Consider the following 25,000-nt stretch of genomic DNA (forward strand, 5'->3'; position numbering starts at 1 on the left):
ACCAACAATTCTGCTCGACGCAACAATGTTGCAGTGTTTTGCCGCTCTTCCATCAAAGTTGTGTCCTGAATCGAGTCACGTTCGTGCTGCTAGCCAATCACGAATCGCTCTTTTATTTTCAAGCCTAGGCCTCTAGCATTATTTGCAACAAAGATGGCGGACAAGGATCAACGGCCAGAAACCTTGATCAGCGAGTATGAAGCAAGGCTATGTCTTAATCACTATCGCTTTGTTTGGAGATTTCTGGTTCAATAGCGTTTACAATTTCTGCAAATTGATCCGAGCTCACTCTCATCATCTCCTACGAACGGATGTATCTTGCAGTGAACATACCCTTCTCTACACGTTCTCTTAACCAGTTTTTGTTTTCCTCGTTTGAATTCATCATTTCCGTCCTCAAACAGCTTCAGTAGCACAAACGCTACAAGCGGTTTTCATTCCAGTGTTAGCACTATACTTATAAATTTAGCGCCAACTTGAACTTGAATGTTTCATCAAGCAATGTTGGCATAGTGTTTTGCCACTACCTTAACATTTACATCCAACAATGTTGCATGTGGAATCCAACTTTGTTCGATAGTTTGGCTAGGGCTTAACTTTACGACATTCAATTAATTCCATTTTTAATGCTTAAAAGATGAGCTGATAAGTGTTTCTGTGATCATGGTGCGAAAGATTGCCAATCAGAATACTTTTTTCATTTTTTGTTAGTAAAATGTGCACTGAAAGTGAAGAACGCTTTCAAAGCACCCATTTGAGAACAGGCAAGATTGCGCAAGACAGCATCAACGAGACTCACCCCCCCCCCCCAAAAAAAAAAAGTTTCTTGACTTACATTTGAGTGAAATTTGTTCCTCTCTACTGTTACGCTACTGTCATAACTAGCTGCGTAGGTAGCTGTTTGTTTGGGTATGTGAGCGAGCGTTAAAATCCCATTTAAATAGTCTTTTCCCCGCCTTTATTCTTTTTTTTTAAGATGGTGAAATGTTAAGCGCCGTAAATAAGCGAAGGAGATATCTTTTTTATATAATAAGCGCAATAATGCACGCATTTTGATTGGTTCTTAGCTGTGATATACCAGAGGACAGGCGCACAGCTGACGGCATCATCAACTACTGTTAATTATTTCTAATATAAAACAGAAGCTTATGACCTTGAAGCGTTTAACTCTGGTTCATAGTTGGAGTTTTTATGGATGTAACGTATTTAGCGCATTTTCTCGCACGCGCAGCTTCGATCTTTCTTTTGTTCGCATTTGGGCATATAATTGGTGCCCAAAATGCCCAGCTTTGTTCCAAGGAAAAGAGTTGCAAGTAACATGTTTCAAGGTCATGTTCCTCCGGGCTCTGTATAAAATAAACAGATTCGATTTTGGCGTGCGTCTGTTCAGTAATAGATCACAAAAGACCACTGATCTCCCCCAACCTCGTTACCAGGGTCTCTTGCCAATTTCAATGGAGAACCTGGGAACGAGGTTGTGCTCTCCCCTTGTTTCAACCTCGTTCCCAGGGCTTTTCTCCGCCGAGGTGAAAAGCTCTGGGAACGAGGTTGCCCTGGTTTTTTCTTCCTCACCTTTCCTTATCCATTCTCTCTACTTTATGTTAATGTTGTTGTAATCGCATCTATTTTCTTTCTTCTTTCATGACGTTACCTTATATTTGTATTACGTTATTACCTGTATACCTGTATAATTTTTGTTCTACTGAAAAATTTTATTCGTTTATTTTTTCCACCGGTTATTACTTGTGCACTTGTGTTTGCAAGAATTTTGCTTTAATTGTAATTGTCATTTGTAATGAAACGGAATATAATGTAATGTCTGCAAAATTAGTATGTTATTTATTTAACTCGATTAGCTATGCTATTTTTGGGTGCGACTTGTATTATTTAATCCTAATGTGGATTATTGTTATTATTATTATTATTATTATTATTATTATTATTATTATTATTATTATTATTAGAAGACCATCTGTGTTCTATTACTGAACAGACCCGAGGCAACATGGAATATACTTGCTAACTATCAATTGCTCATTATCGACAAATAATCGTGACGTTCGTGAACCTACGGAAGCAGTTCGAATGCTGTACCACTGAGATATAGGAAACTCTTGGAAACTGGGCCATTACATATAAATTGGGTTCAAGGGTTTCAGATGGGATCAGCCGGTGGCGATCTATTGTAGACTCTTCCTAATTTTTTTGGATAATAAGAATGCAACAGCATATTCCTCGGCATTTGAGAGGAAACCAAAGTAGCCTAAAAATATGTAACGCTCGAATTTGCGTTGCATTTTTGAAAGTCTCAAATCATAAAGTGACTGGGTTGACACAAGAGAAAATGAGGGGACAGAGAGGGAGGCTCCCGGTCCAGCCCTTGGGATATGTCATGTCCACGAAAGTTATTTTTAGACGAGCGGAAGTCTTCCGAGACGTCCGCATGCTGGCCTACCTAGGTCCGATGCTTGAAAGAAAATAAATATTCATCAGCCTTCCACGTGCCCCGTCATTTTCTCTTTTCACTAAGAACCTAAGAGCGAGGCAAGACTGCATGCGGACGTCTCGGAAGACAGACTTCCCCTAGAACAAAGACTTCCGCTCGTCTAAAAATAACTTTCGTGGACATGATATATCCCGGCCAACGCCCTGAGCCTCCGTCTCTGTCCCCTCATTTTCTCTTGGTTGACATCATTCAAAGAGCAAAGCGCTGCTAGCAAACACCATAACACGAGTAACAGGCGTGCGTGCTACAACTGAAATTTTATTCCGCGAGCGCACTTTGCAATGATTCAATATTAAGCAAAATATCAATTCACTTAGTTTAAATCGCGTTAGTTGTCAATTACAAGCATATAATCAAAACTCTTTTTTAATTGTCAACAGGTGAAAAGGGCCTTTTCTTTCGATAACACTGAAACAAAGTTCACTCGGCTGTTCCAGAATCAGTGAAATATTGGACACAATTTTTTTGCCGTCTTTCACCGAGATCCTTGTTGAACCTCTGAACAAATGATGGACGTTCGACTGTGAGGTTCAACTCTGTAATACTCTCACTTGATTCAATCAGTGAAATATTGGGCACATCTCCCACGAGAATGAACCATAATTTTGGAAAAGAACAGGAACAGGCAGGGGCTCTCACATATGGGACCCTGATTACTGCGCTTCTCACAGGAAGGGATCCGTTGGCGTTGTTCATAGAGACGTTGCGGATTGACACCCTGTAGCGCAGGTGCCTCGTCGTCGGGTCGTTTGACAATCGCCGTTCCACTTTGCCAATTAAAGCTGGAAAAAGAGAAAGATATTTTTCTTTAGGTTGATTCACAATGATCGTTTCTCTCCTTCTAAAAATGGAAATTCCTCCATTGTTGTCCAGACTGAGAGAAAGGCCCGTGGGGACGGGGGGAGGGGGTAGTTGGCTCAATTTTCGCTGGGTATGTGCCGCAGGCCTCTCAGAACCCCTATCCCTTTATAGTCTATTTTATGGCCAATTATAGACCACATCTTAGTCACTTTTGGGTAAATGTAAGTTTAGCGACCCTAACTCAAGTCACTTTCTGCATAAACCTTAAATAAAGCCTTTTAATAGGCCATCAGGCCGAATCCATGTCTGCCTCCTCTTCAAGGCGAGTCTAAGTGCGAAGTTTTTGTCATGAAAATTAGTTTTCATTCATATGTAAAGTAAAACTAATTACCATCACAAAATCTTCGCGATCGGAAATGGCCTATTTCAAAAAAGAATGTAATGCGACTAGTAAATATTAAATCAACAGCGCTACAGTTCCTTTTGTAACAACTTTTTTTTTACCGCGAATCTTTCCATTTTTTAATCCCACTGGCGGCCCCATCCATTGCACATCCCCCCCCCCCCCCTTCTGTAATCGTGCTCGCGGGGAAATTAGCAAGTAAACAGAGACGAGACAATTGTAACACAACTTTGTATTTAAGACCTAAAACCTTCGATGGGAATAATCTGTCCGATGTCACAACACGATAACAAGAACGAGAAGAAAGGCCAACCTCACTCTCCCCAGTCCTTTTTCATTTGTCACGTCACGCTTCAAGTCCCATGCTTCCACTACAGTCCACCCCTTCTTAAAAGAAGTAACATTACGAGACGAGCTCACATTTTATATGATGAATAAATTTGAAAAAAAAAAGCCAACGAGAAATCGTAACAGTCTATAATCCTCATGAGTCCACGCCTTCTTAAAAGGGAGTTCATTTCTCTGAAACTAACGCTGCAAACGTGAATTTATCAAGTTTTATCAGATACGCTCCTCCATGAGCGCCTCCAGACATGGATAGATAAGGGCACTTTGTTACCAATCGTTTTAGTTTTCCATATTGTTTTAAAATGTCCTGAGCATCTGGAATTTGCTGGTACACAACTTTGCAGGCTTCGGATGCATATGCTTGAGCGCTTGGTAGACCATTTAGATATTGTCCAAAAGCAAATGCTAACTTTGCCAATTCAGGATCAATCAGTGAACTCTGTTGGGTGGGTAATTCGGAACCCTTAACAGCCTCTGTGTTGTGCGGTCGATCTTCATAAGTGGTGAGATTATCTGAAAGTTCATCGGGTACAACAATGATCTTTTCAATGTTGACTGTAAATGGGAGGGGATCTCCTGTGTCACTTCTGTGCTCAATTCCCTAGGGTAAAAGCTCTGAGTGGACTCAAAGGGAGAAGAAATGTAGTAGGATATTGACAGATAAGTTATTTGAATCGATTCATAATATCAGCATCAACATTAAAATACACCGGGCCATCTAGATCCAAGGCTTGAAATACAGCGTCCGTGTAGGCGGGTGAGTAAGGGTCACAATTCAATTCTTCTACTGGAGGAAACTCGGGACCTTCACTATCAAATTCTGGTAAGTCCTCACAGAAGTGAGGCAACATTGATGAGCGAAGACCAGAATCTTCCATTTCTTTTGTTTGGACTGAACGTTTCCACTACTTTGGTGCACAAGAGTCTAAGTCACAATCCTTATGCCCAGTGTACTTTGGAAATGAGGATGAAGGAGCTGGCGGCTGTGTGTTTTCCCATGTAAGCCAACCATCAGCAAGTTACTTTGCAGTAGTGTCAGCTGCTTCTTTAAGAATAGCATCATCATCATCATTTGTCATGTCCCTAATGTCACCTAGAATGACATTCTCAGGAATACTTGTTTTCTTGAATTTAGATTCCACTGCCAAGTTTGTGCAGTATGTAACACATATATTACGAACGTTCTCTTCCAAAACAGAATGTGGGGTTTCAGGAAGGTCTACGAGCCGTGCATTGTAGCGTGGATCACTGTTGGAGAGAGTGGTGTCTGGTGTCACATGACTTGATATTTGGCTTAGATCGAAGGGACCACTAAGCACGTTAGCACCTGGTTGAATTTGTTTACCCTCGTTCCAAAGCGGTTGTCGTACCACTTGACGACCCATTAAAGCTGCAGAAAGGGTGATGCAGACTGTAACAAAGTTAAGACCACGGTGACGGGATTGTGAACGTTTGTGAACACCTGGTGGTGTTGCCCTAGCAAGAAGACATGTAACACTGACATGTGGCTTGGACGCTGCTTGTCCGCGTTCGTGTGATAAGGATGCATTTGGTGCTGAGTCACTAGTGAAGCCTTTTAGTGGATTGTCAAGGGAGCAATGGACACGAAACTGCATGCTTGGATGCCGAAAGGTGACGGCAGGAACATAATGATCAACTAATGCTTGGGTTGCATGAAGGTGGTTTTCACCGAAGAGTATTGGCCAAACGACCTGGAACTACTAGCATGGTGAAGACAGTTTCTGTGTTTGTTTCCCATGTGATGGGGATTTCCATGGTTGCAACTGTAACAGAAATGAGCTCCTCCAGGGGACAATACTTGAGGTCAGGACGTTTAGAGACTACAAAATCAGCATGCACTTTGCTCACAAGAGATACAGAACAGCAACTATCCAACGGCAAGGGCAGACGCTCACCTGCAGGAGTAATGGAGGTCCACAGAATATTGCGGTTTTGTAACTGAGCTTCTGGTTTTGCTGAAGATACAGGGATGGTAACTGCAGGTAAACCAAACAAAGGAGGAGAGGCTGAAGGCTGATTAGCCGTAACTGGAGCAGGTGGTCGTGAGGGCGAAGCTCAGGTTTGCGTTGAAGACACCACAGGAGTAGAACATGAAGTTTTTTCTGAACACTGAGCATCAAATTTGTTTAGACGAGTAGACAAGACTACAAGTTGCTGCCTGAGAGAAGAGACCTCATCGGATGGAGCACTAGTACGAGTCATGCTTGTTGGGCGAGGCTCAGAATGTCTGATAGCTTTACACCCCACTTATTACATCGTTGGCACTTGTGTTGTCGGCCATTTGAGCATTTATTGCCATCTTTCTCGCAATTAGATTTTGGAAATCGATTGTAATTGTTGCAGATCTCAGCTTGCTTTGAAGTGTCCTTGCAGGGTATTGGAAAATATTTCGACAAATGAGTTGTTTTTCCACAATTGTAACAAGCCCTTTGTTGTCGATAGGAGTGCTGATCTTGAGGTTTTAAAGCGGTGGAAGAAACAAACGCATTCGGGCTTGTTACTTTCCATTCATCCATCGACTGATTTGTATTTGAGGCAGTGGGCGGAGTTTGAATTGACAATTCAACACGACGAACAGCTTCGACGATTTTATCGAGAGTTTCAAATTCTGAAGGATTTACAACAAGGTGCTGAGCAATGAGTGGATTTACTTTAGAAATAAACTGTGAAATGACAAAACTGGGACAATCTTTCGCGATTTTCTCGCCAAGCGTCTCCAGTTGATGTAGCAGCTTTTTGTATTTAAACGCAAATTGTTCAACTGACTCGCCACGCTCTTGTTTGATAGCGCTCAATTCGGTTGCATGCTAATCGGCGGCATTTGTCTTCCTTCGATTCGCCGAACTCTGCTTGTAACCGTTCTATACAAGTGTTAAGTTTTTCCTCTGTCGCTTTTTCGGCATAGCCTTCTGTAGTTTTGGCTATCGACAGGACAGATCGTGGCCAGTCGCCAACGCATTGTTGTTCCAGAAGTGAAAGACGTGTTTCGGCGACAAGATGTGATGTTTGCTGTGTGAAGCGCTCGAGGAATTCCGAAATATCATCTTGCAATACGCTGTCTCGACGATGCGATGGAAGTTGAATGGAAGGCATGCGAAGACTGTGAGAATTACTTTGTTGAGACGCTGCAGGAACTTACTGGGCCATGTTACCGACTGTGTGATTAACTTGACACACATTTGTAGTAAGAGGGTTTTGCTAAAAGCAGACCCGCGGCCCAGCGGCCCGCGGCCCACGGCCCGCCACGGCCCAGCGGCCCGGCGGCCCGAAGGCCCAGCGGCCCGCAGCCCACGGCCCGCGACGGCCCGGCGGCCCGGAGGCCCGGTAACCCAGTCCTGATTTTCCACAGTTTGTTTTGTCCAGCGGTAAATCCATGTGTATGCATCGGGTTTGGGCGTGCAAAATGAACGACGGTGGGTTTGAATTCGTTTAGTATTTTAATCATTTGAATCCTTGTTTCTGTTTGTTGTTGTAAACAGACGAAAACAACAGAGAATGGCAACGTTTTTCACTTGGCAACATGCAACGAAAGAAAAGATTGAAATGATTATTAAAATGATAAACGAATTCAAACTCACCGTCTTTCATTTGCGCGCCCAAACCCGATAAAAATCTGTGCATGTGCGTGGATTTACCGCTGGACAACAAAACTGTGTGGGCCTCCGGGCCACCGGGCCGTCGGGCCGTCGCGGGCCGTGGGCCGCTGGGCCTTCGGGCCGCCGGGCCGCTGGGCCGTGGCGGGCCGTGGGCCGCGGGCCGCTGGGGCGCGGGCCTGCTTTTAGCAAAACCCTGTAGTTAGATCCTTCACCACACTGACAAGTCCCGCCACGATGCCTTGGAGTTCTTCAATTGTTGCCATGTTCAACGGAATTAGGATTCTCCACCACTTGTGATCGTGCTCGCGGGGAAATTAGCAATAAAACAGAGACGAGACAATTGTAACACAACTTTGTATTTAAGACCTAAAACCTTCGATGGGAATAATCTGTCCGATGTCACAACACGATAACAAGAACGAGAACAAAAGCCAACAGCCAACCACACTCTCCCCAGTCCTTTTTCATTTGTCACGTCACGCTTCAAGTCCCATGCTTCCACTACACTTCACCGGGGAAAAAGGGAAAGCAAAGCCTGGAGTATAGGTGCAGTTGTTTGGGAAGTAACATTGATATGGGCAATAGCCTAGTTTCGCTAATGTTAATTTCCCACTGGTTCTTAGTTTCAGTTCAGTGTAGGGACAAATGCACAGGGACATCAGCACTGGAGTAGATTACAATCAAGCTGCACGAAAGTGGTTCCAAAGTCTTTGACTCATGGGCTAAGAGAGAGAAACCCTCGTGTTTGGTCCGCCTGTTTCGAATTGATTTTAAATTTATCCATTGTTCTGTCATACTGTTGATTGTTTCAAGAAGCAATAAACAGCCTGTTTAATTTGTCAGTTAGTGTGAAACTAGACCTTGCAGTCATGGGAACAACAGACAAAAATCAATTTCGCCACGCGGGAGAAAAATACTCGTAAATTTGAGAGCAAAGGGATTCGCTCTCTTACTTCATATTCTGTTGTTCTTTGTTAGTGTTCAAAGCCAGTGCGTGAGATGTACGCTCCCAGCTACGACCTCCTGGTTTTCAATATATTAAAGGGGCAGTGTCATGCTAAATTTGCTGTTTCTTAGGTCAAAACTGAGTAAAAATATAAATTGGTACTTGATCTCACACATACAACATTCCTGACAGCCCACTGAGAAGGTATGAAACGTATTTATGGCACAAATAGCTATTTGTATTTAATTCTTGGCGAATTTCTGAAGATATCGTCTCCAAACTTGAAAAACATTGGTTCAGTCCATTTCCATCCTCTCCATTCTTGGCCGCAAAAACAAAGAATTGCTTGAGTGCACTAAATTATTATCGTTAACAAAACTACAGAATTTTTTTTATATTTTCATTGATGCAAAGACGCCTCTTATTGTTTTGAAATTTGTCTGCCTCTGTTTTTGAGCCATGGACGGAAACCGGGAGCGGACATTTCGTACACCCGGATAGCAGTTCCTCCATGACTATCAAACTAACCGTCTCTCATAGAGAAGATACTAGGTATTATTCACAACTGAACTACGGATATCAGATTTCCAGCATTTTCATTGGCTCGCCGGACACAGGTTATCAGTTCATATACCTGCTGTACCTAATATGGTCAAGGAACGCGTCAGCAATGAAGCGAACTGAAAAAAATTTTGCAGCTCTGAGAAAAAATGGCCGACAAAAGCCGTTTTAGACCGGAATAGACCGAGGCAGAAATCGATGCTTTAGTCAACAATACTACCCCCGGGGACACCATGGAGTTTTTAATAAAACAATTATTCTACTCGGGCTTCAGTGCTGGATGTAAAATGATTATGACCAACGCGGCGCGTTATCTATCACCTCATATCCAGCGCACCCTCGTAGAATAATTGTGAAATATAAATGCGGGAGTGCCAAGACAAGTTAACTTCCGGTTTCTGTCCTTGGCTCAACGTCACGTGCTTAATCTCCCTCCCTATTAATAACAGTCTACTACTTTTGTTATTTAAGGAAAGCCCCTCAGGTCTTGGGAGGAAACATTTCGTCAACAATCCAGCGTGTTACATTTCACTCGTCCAGAGATACAGGTTATTAGATGAATGCCCAATTTTGATGTCCGAAACGAAGTGTCCCTTTACGTCTAAGAATTTGCTACCTACTTCCAACAATGAGGTACTTCTGAGAGTAAATGCAGCTTTTTTTTTTAACTTGATGACTGGGGTTTAGAGGACACTTAGTGGGGTTCAATCTGGACCCCAAATCTCTTCTCTTGACTGAGGAAGAGAAGAGCTCTGGGAAACCCTGAAACAAAGTGTCTCCTCATTGGTTTTGGTGAAGAACAATCAAACGCGTCTCTAATTGATGCATTCAAGTTAGCACGAGGAGTGAGCAGGCTCTGCAAGGTTCAAATAGCCAATTTTTGGCTACATAAATCCTACGGTGCATTTTCTCCTACATAGAGTTTCCCAGACCCTTGGGTCGATCCGAGGCTCTGGTGACGAGAACGAGTGGCGTTAAGGACGTCAACGGTGCCTACTATTGTTATTGCGCATACGTTCTGCGCATCTCGAGATGCTCGGGTTTGCTATCGGTGATGCTTACTAATACAGGGATATTTTTGCTTGGTTTGATACTATCCGGAGAAAGTAGATCTTAGTAAGTACTCTTGGTATCCAAAAAGAAAATTGGAGGCAACCATGCATTTATGAGAGATAATTAGGGCGCACCGTCCTTAATTAACTGCTTGAATTCCCAGACGCGAGCGACGTTGAAATGGAGTGTTTTCGGCTGACGTCACGGTGCTCATGTTGGTATACAGAACAATAGGGAAAAAGTCTTTTGGTAACTTGTTCGATATTTTGCTATTCTTTTGTATACCGACGTGGCCGTCTCATACTACTACCGCTCTTTGAGAAGATCTGGGAACAGGAAGAAATACCAACAGATTGGAAAGACGGACACATCATCAAGCTTCCCAAGAAAGGAGACCTCAGCAGCTGTGAAAACTACAGAGGCATCACACTCCTGTCAGTGCCGGGGAAGGTGTTCAACCGGATTCTGTTGGAGATGATGAGGGACGCAGTGGATGTCAGGCTCCGGGACCACCAGGCGGGCTTCAGGCGGGACAGATCCCGTACCGACCAGATCGCCACGCTACGCATCATAGTCGAGCAGTCCCTGGAGTGGAATTTCTCGTTGTACGTCAACTTCGTGGACTTCCTCAAGGCGTTTGACAGTCTACACCGTGACACCCTGTGGCAACTCCTCCGACACTACGGGATCCCAGCAAAACTGACGAGAATCATCAAGGAGTCGTATGAGGGAATGGCTTGTCAGGTCGTACACGGAGGACAGTTGACGCGTCGTTTCGATGTAAGGACCAGCGTTCGTCAGGGATGCCTTCTGTCGCCGTTCCTGTTCCTCCTCGCTATCGACTGGGCAATGAGGCAGACGACGGATGGACAGAGAAACGGCATCCAGTGGACCCTCTGGACTCAGTTGGACGACCTTGATTTCGCCGACGACCTCGCTCTGCTCTCCCACAATCAGCAACAGATGCAGAACAAGACTACAAGCCTAGCCTCCCACGCCTCTCAAGTCGGCCTCCACATCCACTCCAACAAGACCAAGATTCTGAAAATCAGCGCCTCCAGCATAGAGTCAGTGAAGTTGGGAGACAACAACCTGGAAGAGGTCGAAACCTTCACATATCTTGGGAGCGTAATCAACCAAGAAGGAGGAACAGATCCAGATGTTAAGACCCGCATCGGAAAGGCAAGAGCATCGTTCCTAGCCCTGAAGAACATCTGGCGATCCAACCTTATAACATCTCGCACTAAAATCCGCCTCTTCAATTCCAACATCAAGTCAGTCCTACTGTACGGAGCAGAAACATGGCGAACAACCAAGACCACCATTAAAAGAGTTCAGACTTTCATCAACACGTGCCTACGAAGAATATTGAAGATCCACTGGCCAAATACCATCAGCAACTCAGATCTCTGGGAAAGAACTAACCAAGTCCCAGTAGAAGAAGAGATCAGAAGAAGAAGATGGCGATGGATAGGGCACACCCTGAGGAAACCACCGACAAACATCACACGCCAGGCCCTGACCTGGAACCCTCAGGGGAAGAGAAAGAGAGGCCAACCAAAGAACACCTGGAGAAGAGACCTGGAGGCGGACGCCAAGCAGACCGGCTGCTCCTGGAGAGAGTTGGAGCGAATCGTCCAGGACTGCCGACGCTGGCGGGCTGTTGTGGACGGCCTATGCCCCTCCGGGGGCTCAAGGCCTAAGTAAGTAAGTAAGTAAGTAAGTAAGTAAGTAAGTAAGTAAGTGGCCGTCTCATCACGTAAGTGAAATCACTATTGGGGAGAAGAGCAAGGGTACACTTTGTGACGCGTATCAAAATCGCCGTGTGCATCTCAGTAATTACCACCATTTCTGATGATAGAGCGGTTTTCAATTGAGTGTCGAAAGTAATTAGCGAATTGCTTTGGTTTGCATTGCTTCACTCAGTGATAGGTTCAAAGTTCTCGCGCCACGTTTTCAACCAATCAAAAGTGAAACCAAAACCAACTGTGGCTCGCGCGTGCACATTTTCCCGCACTTTGAGTCGGCTACGTGAAATTACTTCGAGTTTTGATTGGATTACTGGATTGTCTCCGTCCTTTTTGATTGACCAAAGTAATTAGTTTAGTTTTGATTTTACGACACTCGATTGAAACTCCCTCAATTTGTTAAATTTAGCTTAATTAAAGCCGGTGACAAAGAGTTTAACATTCGTTGATCAACAAATGTTAAACGGTGTATCACGTCACTATACTGAAATCAGCCATTCAACGAGGTGGACGTTCTTGAATGAAGTTGAGCGAAAATAGAGACAAACTCCAATGCGATTGATGGACGGTGTTAATCAATCGTTTTCCATTCTCGGAAATCTGATGACACACGGTGTTGATTACTAAATGGTTCACCATGTTAAATTGTGTGTCATCACTCAAAGCACAGGTGTCCAAGCCCCTCCTAAAGCCCTCACTAAATATCAGTGAACGTTAACGATAGTTTACATGATTTGTTTACCATCTAACAAATAAACTTACCGAATGCACTTTCTTTGCAGGCCTCCTGCGCTTTGATCATAGGACATATTGGGCAAACCTTTTTTCGTTTAGCCGGAACTGAAGAGAAAAGCGTTTGCATTACGTTCACTCAGTTCAGTTTAGCTGATCTATTTTATCCTAAAAGAATACTATCTTCACGTATTGAAACTGGTCAAAAGGTAGTTTCATGTGAGCAATATAACAAACATACAAGGCAGAGCCTCTTCTATAGCAGTAATTGCCCTTGCCACAACAGGTTCTGCTGGTCAACCAAAGTGGGGCATGGGTGCCATAACAGACTAAGGTCCCGTTATTTGAATAAGGTCAACCACTCAGTGGAAAATCCATGACATCTTAAGTCTCTTTAATGGAGAGAACTGTGAGAAAAATTAAATAATAAAAGATTGGCTGATTACCGGTTTGAGGGCATCTTTGATTGCACTTTCGTTTGCTGTCAAAGTTGTTTTCGTTTCCAAGGCAACCTCCGTAAACAAATCGTTTGCAGCGACCAGCTTTTTGATTGAATGCCCAGCGAGACTCATTGGCTAAGCAAGGTCCGGGGTCGACGGGCTGTACACAGATATTCACTAGGAAAATTAGAAAATCAAAGGCAGTCGTCAGTCTGTTATCGCACTCATTTCAATTGCATTATCGTTGACAAAATTTGGTCCTTGTGACTTCAAGGTCGCTTCTGATCCCTTGAGGACCTTGAAGAAAGAGTTGTTTGAGGCTGTATCTATAAAAATCCATACCACACGTCAACTATTGTTATGTACCTAGACTTTCACTCAACAAAACAGCACTGTGATTGGTTGATTCTTGGTCATGTGCCCCTGATCAAATTTAAATGTATCCCGATCGGCATCCAATTCCGCAGTTCTTGCCCGCTCCAGATGTTTTGCTGCGATTGTTGAAGGAAAATTCTAAATATATAACAAAGCACTTAATGTCTGGTCCCGCGGGAAACCAGTTAGTTTTGTTTCCCCTCGAGTCCCGATGTTTCCCTCGACTTCGTCTCGGGAAACATCAGGACTCTCGGGAAAACAAAACTAACTGTTTCCCTCGGGACCATACATTAAGTGTACATTGTTCAACAGCATCAGTTTGCTTGCAGAGAGTCTAGTGATGGGGGGAGGAGGGAGGAGGGGGTAGGGCAGGGTGTATGGTGGAGAGGTGGTGGTTGGACTTCAAAAAGGCTGGTTCCTGCTTGCATTTGTAAATATCCGACCCGTCTGTCAACCGCCAGTTGGAATTCCTAAAAGATTTGTTGAGTTTGTTTCAGAAGTTAACTGTGTTTCCCTGGCCCTGAAAATCCCTTGAGGAGGGCACTCAACTATGTACATATTACATACTTTGCTTTGTGCGCCAAAGTTTTCCGGAGCATATAGAAAATTTGGTTGATAATAATGGTTTTTCTCAGCGGTAAGCGAGCTAAACGATGAAGAAGTTTTCTTAATAGTGCACAGACGAAAAATACCTGAACATGTGCGGTTACATTCTTTTATGGTGGTAAAGCCGTTCCATCCACTTGGATGACAACCGCCTGCAATTATTTCCTCACATCTTTTAGTGGTCGTGTTAAAATAAAAGTTTCTGAAATATCCTCTGCAGACGCTTTTGGGGATGATTTGACATATTGCCGCTATGAGAAAAAAATCGATAAACAAAACATCAGAAACACTCTACTTCAAATCAAAGCGTGATCGCCAAACATAAAAAAAACGAAATCAAAGGTGTAAAAAATTCAATTAACATTTAAAGCATCAAAATGGCTCTTTTGTTGGAGATATCATACGAGTTTTCCTTTCTTCTGATCGCCATATGCTGGGTCGAACACAGCAATTAAAGAGGGCTACAAAAATGATCTTCTTTGCTTGCATGCGACTCTAATTTACTTTCTTCTTGGGTAAAACGTAGTATCCATTTCCTTTAAAGGTTGCGTACCTTTGAGATCGAAAGCATCCTTTTCAAGGATGCGCTAGGGATATATCATCCTTCCATTTTCTAGTGGAGCTAAGACGGCATCCATTCTATAGATCCTTAGGTTCAGTTTATTAGAAAATGACAATACTGAAAAAAAGTTATACACACCAGGGGAGCACCTGCCATTTGCTATCTTTTTTATAGACCTTTTCTCTCTACAAGCTGTGGCCTTCATGATGCATTCGTTGTTGTAGGTCTTTGCATCGGAACCACAGATTGGTTGGTATTTCCTCAAGCATTCCCTGTTTTCACGGCATTTGCACTCGGTGTTATTGCCACTGTTGTTATAAACACACTTCTTCCAAATCTCACACTTCTGTATGTAGCAGAGATCTGTTGAGTCAATGTTAGAGAGTCGAGGTGCCATGAGAAAGGCATTCATTGCATTCCTTAAGGCATGGCGGGTAAAAAACAGTTGTTCTTACTAATTTGACGCGCAGTGGCAGAATATACAAAGCAATCTACCAGACCAAACACGCGATTGATAGAACGACCAGACTGCTTACAGTCTCTCTTCCTATCAAAGAACGACTCCAGAGTGCCTGATTCATACAGTGCACTGAGACTCAATATCGTAGAAAATCAACTGCGTTACTCGCGCCCGCTCGGCAACCAAGTTGACGGACGATGAGGGGAAAGAGAGAACCAGGGGTGGATCCAGGATTTATCTTAGGAGGGGGTGCACCACTGAGGAATGGAGTAGCTGAATGGTTGCGTTTTCTTTTCTTTTTTTTTCCTAGAATACCAGTTGAATTAGAAAACCGCAGGTCATCTCAGGGGGGAGGGGTGCCCACCCTCCTCCCCCTAGATCCACCCCTGAGAACCACCAACCGACTGATAATCCAACCAATCATCCAGCCAGCCAAATCACCAAAGCAAGTACAGCCACTTTTTCCTTGATAAGCTTACTTGTCAAGGAAAACACGCACCCAAGTTTTCCTTTTCAAGTGCACATGCCAGTAAGTATCATTTTTGGTATAAAATCAGAAAACTAGCATAACTGTTCCTATTTTTGAAAAAAAAAAGAAAAATTGCACTTCTAGCATTTTGATAATTACCGGGGATCACTTTTGACATGCAGGATGCACGTTGACTCCCAAACACACTTTGCCGTTGTTTGTTGCTTTAGCCATATTTGCAGTTTACTGACTGAGTCCTAGAGCTGACAGGTTACAATACCAAGGAAACTTGACAAGGAAAATGTGTGAAGGAAAACTTGCGAAGGTAAAGCGGCTGATAGGAAGCTTGAAAGGCTCGTCAACGATGGGCGCGCTAAAGTATGCAACACAAGCGTCAGCTCATGAATTAAAGCGGTTAACCGAAAATGAAAATGTGACCTCGCATCGCGAAAACCGGAATTAATTTTTGTTATATGTCTTGAGCAAGTTCAACTTTTGCTGAATAAATTTCTCTGATACCACCTATTAGGAAAGAGAATGAAATAGGATTTTCCGGCGAAATGTGAAAAAAGAAATTCAAGGTAACCGGATATTTTCCAAAAGCTGAGTTTGAGAGGGTCTTTATAGCAGTGCTGTACCGTTGCCATGGCAACATTTGGGGTCTCGCGGATGCCCTTAAAAATTGCCTGACAATAGCATTTGACAAATACGTAACGTTGCTTTGCCGAAAGGATCGATATCGTTATAAGTTTCCATTGAAAACCAAATATGACTTGGCTTAGACGACCACCAAATTAAAACGAACCCAGGAACAACAAAAACGAAAAAAGCACACAAAGAAAAAAGGTAGTCGAGGACTACATGTGGCTACCACTGTAATGTAGAATGAAAATTGGACATAATTCCTTTGATTAATTGAACAATAACATGCGCAAGCTCTCAAGACAACATTACGGTATGCAAAGAACAAGCATCGGTGTTGATAGCAACCTGACCGTTCGATTCCGAACACTATCCGAAGATTAGGACTACCGTTACACAAACTCTGACATTAGTGACTGCTCTCAACGAGTAATAACAGCAAAAAGCGACCGCGCTAATTGCCAATTCTTGTGATCTTGGGGGCCGGATCTCAAAGAGCACAGCTACAGGTCGCTAAATATTACTCGGGCCAATTTATGAAACCCGGGGCATGAAACGTCAACCAGATGTTATTACATGAGGGTTGATGAGAGAGTAAAACGTGAGTGCCAGGAAAAAAATACTCAAGTCAGGGCGACTGAAATTCAACACACACACATTCACAGAGGCTGAAGACATGGATAATTACCTTAATCCCAACCAGATGTCCTAACGGTATTCCTAAATGCTCACTTATCCTGGTTTTAACCCCTTCTAACAGAAGGGAACCGGTGTTTTCCTTTGGGTTTGGGTTATATTGACAAAAGAGAGAATAGATCTTGTAACAGCAGGTCAGCGGTTTCACCAGGCACGTGGTGTCGGGAAAAAAAGCAGTGTTCTGCACATCCGCCATCTTGTGTGTGTTTTATCTTTGCGATAACACTTCATGGTGTCATCAGGATCGGGATGGAACACCTGAAACCGCCTGAGCCTCTGCTATTGAGTGTGGCGACAAATAAAGCCGAAGCATGGAGACGCTGGAAAATGTCCTGGGATCTCTACAAAGTTGCGAGCGGACTCGATCAAAGAGTCGAAGAGATTCAAGTTGCCACGCTGCTTCATGTGCTAGGCAAAGAATGTGTGGAGATTTTTTCAAATTTTGTTTGGACTTCGGAGGAAGATCGGGATAAAATAGAGGCCGTAGAAGATACGTTCAGCGCTCATTGTGCTCCGTTGACACCAAGGCACTTCAAAGAAAAGGCTGATGGTGAGAGAACAGAGTTTAGAGAAAACGTTGCAAGCTGCCCGTATTGCCGAAACAAGCAAACAGCACATGATCAAAGTTTAGACAAAACGTTGCAAGCTGCTGATATTGCAGAAACAAGCAAACAGCACATAAGGAGCTTAAAAGAAGAGAGCGGCAGAGTTGGGGAAGTAGATGTAGCGGGTGGAAAAGGTCAGAAGACGCAACGGGTAACGCCTTGTGGGAATTGTGGTATTCGGCATGCCCCAACTTCGTGTCCTGCAGCGGGGAGGCGTTGCCACAAGTACAGGAAAATGAACCATTTTTCAACGATGTGTCGTAGCCCAGAGGAGCAAAAGAAGCAGGTAAATGTTTTACACTCTCGATGATTTTGACTCTTTGATGTACAGAAAGCGTTGACATTGCAAGTTTATGGTCTTAGTTCTTCAATGATTCAGGGAGACCAGACAGTAGCTTATGCCTCAAAGGCGCTTACACCCACGCAGCAAGCGTATGCTCAGATCCAAAAAGAACGTTTGGCTGTGGTATTTGGTTATGCCAAATTTGCAGAGTATACTGTGGGCCGAGACGTCACAGTTGAATCGGATCATAAATCTTTGGAGGCCATTATGACGAAGTCTTTACGCGTAGTACCCTTGCGCCTGCAACGGATGCTCGTCCAACTCCAATGCTTCCCAGGAATCCAGGCTGTAGTACAAGCGTGGGGATAGCCTACACTTAGCGGATGCTCTATCCCGAGCCCATTTAGAAGTGTACCTGACAAATGCTGAACATTTAGAGGCCAACTTAGAGCATGTTATCTCAGACCAACAGTTGGCCAAGTTCGTTGAAGCAACCAAGGAAGATGAGATTCTGTCGGAGCTTCAACAAGTAATACTGTCTACCTATCGATAGCACATGGGCTCATCATAAAGGGGCAAAAGATCATTGTCCCTAGTAGTTTGAGAGAACAGATGCTTGAGAAACTTTATGAGGGACACCTTGGAATCAACAAGACAATAGCGAGAGCACGTGAAGTATTTTTCTGGCCCAGGTGACAGTGGATCTGACAGAGCAGATAAAGAAATGTCCAGTATGTTTAGAAAATAGAGCAGGTCAGCATCCTGAACCACTGAGGTCACACGAGATCCCACCATTGTCCTGGGCTAAGGTTGGCACAGATATCCTACACAAGAATAGTTAAAACTACCTTGCTACAGTGTACTATTGATTATCTTTCCAAGTGGCCAGAACTAACGTTAATTCCTTCCATGACCAGCACTGTGGTAATTACTGCACTCAGGCCTCAGTTTGCAAGGTATGGTGTCCCCTCAGTGGCAGGTTCGGACAATGGCCCATGTTACAGTTCTGTTTAAAACGTTTTCGGAGGACTGTGGTTTTCGACATGTCACTTCTAGTCTAGGGTTCCCCCAGTCAATTGGTCAGTCAGAGAGAACGGTCCAAACAGTTAAGTCAATGCTTGAGAAAGCTGAAGACCCATACAAAGCTCCCCTTTCATACTGGAATACTCCACTGGAGGAAGTTAACTTGTCACCATCGCAAATGGGAAGGCGTTTAACAACCCAAGTTCCAATGACAACGGAAATGTTAAAGCCCCAACTGTATGAGCCTGAAGAGGTCTTGTCTAAGCTAAAGGAAAGAGAAAGAATGCAAAAGCTGCAGCATGACAAAACAGCAAAGGCACTTCCACCACTCATGAATGGCGAGTTTGTAAGAGTTCGAGAAGGCAACAAGTGAAAGCCTGCTAAAGTTACAGAGATTCTTCTGTCACCTACATCCTACAAGCTTAAGGTTGAAACAGAGCGGGGAGAGTACAGAAGAAATCGTCGACACTTTATAAGAACTGGAACGCCCAAGACATCAGAGTTTGCATGTACAGCCCCACCTGATGAAGACCTAACAGACGCCGAAGTTGAGCCTATGGCTGCTGCAGGGGCTCTGCAGAATCCTGGGTCAACATCAGTCAAAATGTCTATGGCTACTACCTCACGGTCCGTTAGGACAGTCAGAGAACCTTTAAGGTGCAAAGATGTCAAGTTTTAGCCACGATGGGAACAGTTTTGTAATCTTTCACAAAGTCTTGTGTTAGAGACAGAAACACTACTCCAGTGGTCACGTTGTCTAGAGTTTTGCATTGCTACTGTTTGTTAATTCTGTAATTTCTCGGTTGTATTTCCTTTTGTTAGCTTGCTTTTCTTTCGCTTTAAAAAAGAGAGATGTAGCCTCAGGTCAACGGTTTCACCAGGCATGAGGTGTCGGGAATAAAGAATGGTTCTGTACATCCGCCATCTTTTGTGTTGTATCTTTGCGATAACATTTCAGATCTGACGAGCAATAATCGAAAATCACACGTCCTGCTCTCAGCCAAATAAACAGCACCTTATGTCCAGTCGTACCTTTACAGATGGGAACCGTTGCAGACCATAGTCCGTCTGCCTGACAAGTCGATGACGTATTTCCGATCAGTACATAGCCTTATTTGCAAGAGAATGTCACAGAGCTGCCAACACGAAAATCGTTCCCGGTTCTTCTGCCGTTTTCGGGACGCAGAACATCGATATCCCAACATGCACTGACTGCAACAAAAGATCGATGATAACCCCTTCCAAATATCTTCTACCTTGAACATTTTTTCTTATCCGTTGTTTTAGGAGACCCGAAGTGCTTACTTAGGAATATCCTGATGGCCAAGATCCTGGCAAGAAAGCAATTTTGAGGGTTTATGTTTTTTCAAATCCTTTTTTACGAATCATGTGATTTGTCGTGTACTGTAAATAACGCAAACATAGGACCTAACTCGAAGTAATATGACAAATTTGGTTAAACACCAATTAAACACCAGGTGAGCTTTCGAGTGAAAACACGATATCTTCAACCCTGAAAATTATAACATGTTATCTCAATCAAAAATAAGACGCAAACAGCGGTGACTAACATTATAACTAAGCGCATTATAAACATTATACATTATAAACAAGAGTATGTATGTCGAAGCATACGAAACGTCAAGTAAATAATTTCAAACAATGCGCTTCTTTATAATGTTTGTCATCGCTGTTTGGGTCTTACTTTTGATTAACTCCGTACGGAAGAGTGAAGTTATCCTCGCACCTATCTTGAAAATCTGAAAAAAATTTGAGGTCCACTAGTTCTTCAGTGATTACTGTTGTGTGTTACCCTCTATAAATAAAGTTGATTATTATTATTATTATTATTATTATTATTATTATTATTATTATTATTGCTAATAATCTCAGATAGAATCTGGTTTTCATTGGTTCCGGGCAACAACCAGTTGTCTAAGGAAACCAAGAAGCGTCCTTCATTGTACTCTCCTCTCCTGCCTAAATTTCCAGCACTTTCCTAAGAATCCTTGCCGATCCCAATAGTACAGATCTCTGAACCAGTTCAACGGATTTGTCTACACCTTTGGTCCTCAGATTTTCTTCTTCTTCTTCTTCTCATTATTACTATTATTATTATTATTATTATTATTATTATTATTATTATTATTATTATTATTATTATTACTATATATTTTTTTGCAGACATCTGAAAACTTCAAATGGCTTCAAAGGGATTCAAAGCCATGACCTCTGCGATGCTGGGGCAATGCTCTACCAACTGAGTTATGAAGCCACACAGTTGGAGCAGGTCATCAAGTCCTTTTACGGGAACTCATGAGCCCAACAAATTGACCAGCTCCCAACTGAGTGGCTTTACAGCTCAGATGGTAGAGCATTGTACCGGCATCGCAGAGCTCGAGGTCATTAGTTCAGATCCCGTTGAAGCCACCTGAATTTTTTCGGTGTCCATAAAAAAGAGACAGAGCTACTAGGATCACTTCTCTTCTGATCTCCAGATCCGAGCTAGAATGACTTCATTCTTTCGTCTGTAACCCGCACTTCAAATACATATATTTATTTTCATTTGTGCAACAACCGAACAAGGAAACTGTGGAGATGACGAAAAGAAGAAAGTCGCGGGAAGAATTGTCAAGTTTAAGTCTTCACCCAAATATGTAGTCATTTACTCTCGCCCTGACATCTGGGTTGTTCTCCCGTCCACATTCCGCTGGGAAGGCACTTCCGTTTGTCTGAGCCTATTAATTTGGTTTTCACTTCACAACCGTAACTCACTTCGGTGCCAGGTATGAACTCCTCTACGGAGTCCAGTCTGAAGCCGTTATATGGTCCCTCTGGATCTGGACAGGTTGCTAATGGTTTAAAAGAAATGAAGACCTTAACATTCAATTTGCCAGTAACTGAGTTGCTGGTCTGTTTTGAGTTTGTCAATCCTTGCCATCGTATCGTGCACCCTCAGGGCAACTGAAGAATAAGCTGAATTTTACAGACAAAATCCAGGCCAGATCTAGGGGAATAATATGCCTTTTGCGAAGAACAAAGAAAATGGAACATCATTTGCCAGAACCTCGAATGCTCTTTTGTTCGCCCAGAATTACTAACCTTATGAAGTACTTTTCTTGAAAGCTACGGTTCTGATCGTGACCACTTATTTTCAGAGCTTTAAATTCCACCAGTGGTTTTCCTTTAATACATTGTTTAGTGTCACCTTGCCACAACGTAATTTTCAATGCCAGTGGCTGGTAGCACTGAAGAACCTCACGAATGCTGAGTCGGCGACCATTGACACCAAATCTGGATAACAATACTAAACTGAATTTTGCTCCAAGAGAAATCTATTTCCGTTTCAAAGTCTATAAGTGTCGTTTCCAGTATATATACTAAAATGTTGAGAAACCGTGCTCTGTAAACCTTAGCTAGGTGCAAACACAAAGAAATATTGCACAATTGCCTCTTCGAAATGCCTGGTCCCAAATGGACATTGACGTTTTCACTTATAACCATGTTCTGACTTACCACAAAATGTAGGGGGATACAAAAGCCGAATAAAGTCGATTGTAGTAAGTGCACTTTGTCGTTTGTTATCTTGAAACGTCACAAAGTATTTGTCGTCCTCGGTGATCCTCACAACCTCAGCAAAAGCGAATATTTCGGTGTCCAATTGCTTGGCAATGACCCTAGTTCCGATGAAAACATGCGCGGAAAATGGCACCTTATCCTCGACGATTGCATAATGTTGCGTCCCTCGTCCAAGTATTAAAACATCTTCCTCTTCGTCATCAGGTTCAGTTAAAACTGTAACCACGTTTCCCTTCTTCGCCTTGACAAGTCCGTGAGTAAATTGGAAACCTTTCCTGATGAAAACAGGAGTATCTACCCCGGCACATTCTATTGAACCAACCAAGGAAGTAAAGTAAATCAAAGGTCCGCATTGATTACAACCTTATAACTGGGAAAGAGTTTAAACGAAAGTCTTAAACGTGAAGTATCTGAACCTGTTTTTGAATGTTGCAGTTATTAAATGATGCTTATCCTATACCAAATCTTCCTGAAATCGACGGACCCAGAATTACAACTCCCCTTGCATGTTGTACATGGCAAAGGGAAGTCCAGAAACTAGATTAAAATTATGAGAGGTTTTACATTCAGTTTCTTATTTCAAAAAGTTGTTAATAAGTTAGATGATCTGCCAGGAGACGTGACAAAACCATGTAAGACCTTGACCCGAATTCAAATCTCGATTAGGGCAACCCCGATATTTACAAACAACATGCTCTTGTAAAAGCCATTTCACACTGGCTTTCGTTAGATGGACCCCACGAGGATTTAACACTTTCAACAAACTGTACTATTTAGAGGGACTGAATCTACCCAACTGCTTCACTTAACGGCAATGTTATGGTACCAAATGAAACATCAATAACTGCTAAAGATGGACTCATTAAAGTGACGTAACAGGTTACCACGGCAAAAAAAAAAAACCTTCTAAAAACATCCTTTATTTTGTTTTCTCACGCTTATATCCAAAAAACGAACCAATTGTTTATTGCTGGAGTCTGATTAGCAGACTAAGATAAAAAGTCTCTGCAAAGTTCAAAAAATCCTCTGGAGCCGATTCATAGCCACCTTCACAATTGCGAAATTTTAAGGTTGCTCTGAATCCGTTCCAGGGAATTTTTACTAAGTTGACCTTGCAGAGAGTTTCAGTTCAGCCTGCAAATCACTTTCCAGCAAATGGGTGTCACCACTTTCGTTTTTGAGATATAAGCATTTAAGGACAAAACATAGGGCGTCTTTAGGTGGCGCTTTTTTGCTGCCATGGTAACCTATTAGGTCATATTAATAAGTACATCTTGTTAAGCACTTATTTGTTACCATAACATTGCTGTTACTTGAAACAGTGTTGTAGAGTTAATCCTTCTAATACCGTCGAGCCACCTGAAGGGCCTTAACAATAAGGAAGAATTAAGCAAACGTGGAATGATGGAGCAGGGCTATTCCAACTTGACACGAGTAATGACCATTAAGAAAGATGTATGATGGTATCTTTGGCCAATAATTATGGTAACTCTCTCAGCTATGTAACAATTATCTCATTTTCGCCCAGATAAAGATGAGAAAACCATTTCTACTTGAAATGTCTCATTTAGCCTATGTTGCCCTAGGTCTTCTCGTCAACTCCTCGAAAATGAATGTCTTTTGGTTGCGGAAAATTGGAATTACATCTGGAGGCGAAAATGTTGTCATAGCAACAACACATTGAATGCCATTTTTGTCTTACACTGTGTACTTTACAAATGTCAAGTCTAGGCTGGTCTTTCATATACCGGATCTGAAATAATTAACGTCCCTAAAACAAACGAACAAAGCGAACATAACAATACCTAATTAGCGAGGCCTAATCGGACCAACAATTGTTCTTTTGTCCTCCACCATTTTAGTCCGGTATATGAAAGTCTACATCAAGTCTGAAGAAAGCCACCCCAACAAGGGCCGGAATCTATGCTGACTTCATTGTTTCCATCTTGTTCCATGAACATACGAGTTTGCTTTCAAAAGGCTCATGCTATTTACAAATTGACTTCAAAAGGTAAAAGAACTTGTGAAACTTAGTTAACTCTCGTTTTAAGCCATAATTTTCGCTTTGATAAGGAGCCAGTTATAAGTCACCAAAAACTGATAAATTATTGGGCGGCAAAAGCGCCAACGATCCCATCATGTCCCATACATTCTTTGTAAAATTTCGAAGTTTCAAAGCATCATTGCTCAGAGATCATCTGGTATATCGGGCTCAAATTTTCAGAGATTATGCAATGCACTTTCAATATTCAGTAATTTTATTCTGGGCTGACTAATGGCAAAACGATAGCCTTGTGCTAATGAGGCCAAAATGTAAACAAAGATTCCTCTTTGTAGGCACAGATATCAGTTTTTGTTGTGACAATTTGTCTACTTTTGGAATCACTGATGACATCACCAGTTTGAAATTAACAAAAAACGTGACTCTCAATGAAACCACAGACGATATTCGAAAAGTGAAAACCATCATTGATCTTTAATTTCAAATAAGCATCAGTTCTCTTTAGTTCATGGGCACTTGAATATGTTGAAGGAAAAAGTGAAA

The 25,000-nt window shown here is 42.6% G+C and overlaps 1 protein-coding gene across 2 annotated transcripts in view; it reads right to left on the reverse strand.

Annotated features, from left to right (window-relative positions):
* Positions 1-2,748: 2,748 nt before the first annotated feature.
* LOC137993320 (CUB and sushi domain-containing protein 1-like) overlaps positions 2,749-25,000 on the reverse strand; it is a 34,495-nt gene continuing 12,243 nt past the window's right edge. The window contains exons 6-12 of one of the 2 annotated variants that reach the window (XM_068839085.1): positions 22,393-22,764; positions 21,552-21,728; positions 14,837-15,061; positions 14,223-14,387; positions 13,162-13,332; positions 12,746-12,823; positions 2,749-3,288 (exon numbers count right to left, since the gene is read on the reverse strand). In XM_068839085.1, coding sequence (XP_068695186.1) covers positions 2,927-3,288; positions 12,746-12,823; positions 13,162-13,332; positions 14,223-14,387; positions 14,837-15,061; positions 21,552-21,728; positions 22,393-22,764 — 1,550 coding nt within the window. In that variant the 3' untranslated portion in view covers positions 2,749-2,926. The remainder of the gene's footprint in view (positions 3,289-12,745; positions 12,824-13,161; positions 13,333-14,222; positions 14,388-14,836; positions 15,062-21,551; positions 21,729-22,392; positions 22,765-25,000) is intronic. The other variant, XM_068839086.1, reaches the window with a different exon arrangement.

This window comes from Montipora foliosa, chromosome 2 (assembly GCF_036669935.1).
Source record: "Montipora foliosa isolate CH-2021 chromosome 2, ASM3666993v2, whole genome shotgun sequence".
In the NCBI taxonomy this organism is placed as follows: domain Eukaryota; kingdom Metazoa; phylum Cnidaria; class Anthozoa; order Scleractinia; family Acroporidae; genus Montipora; species Montipora foliosa.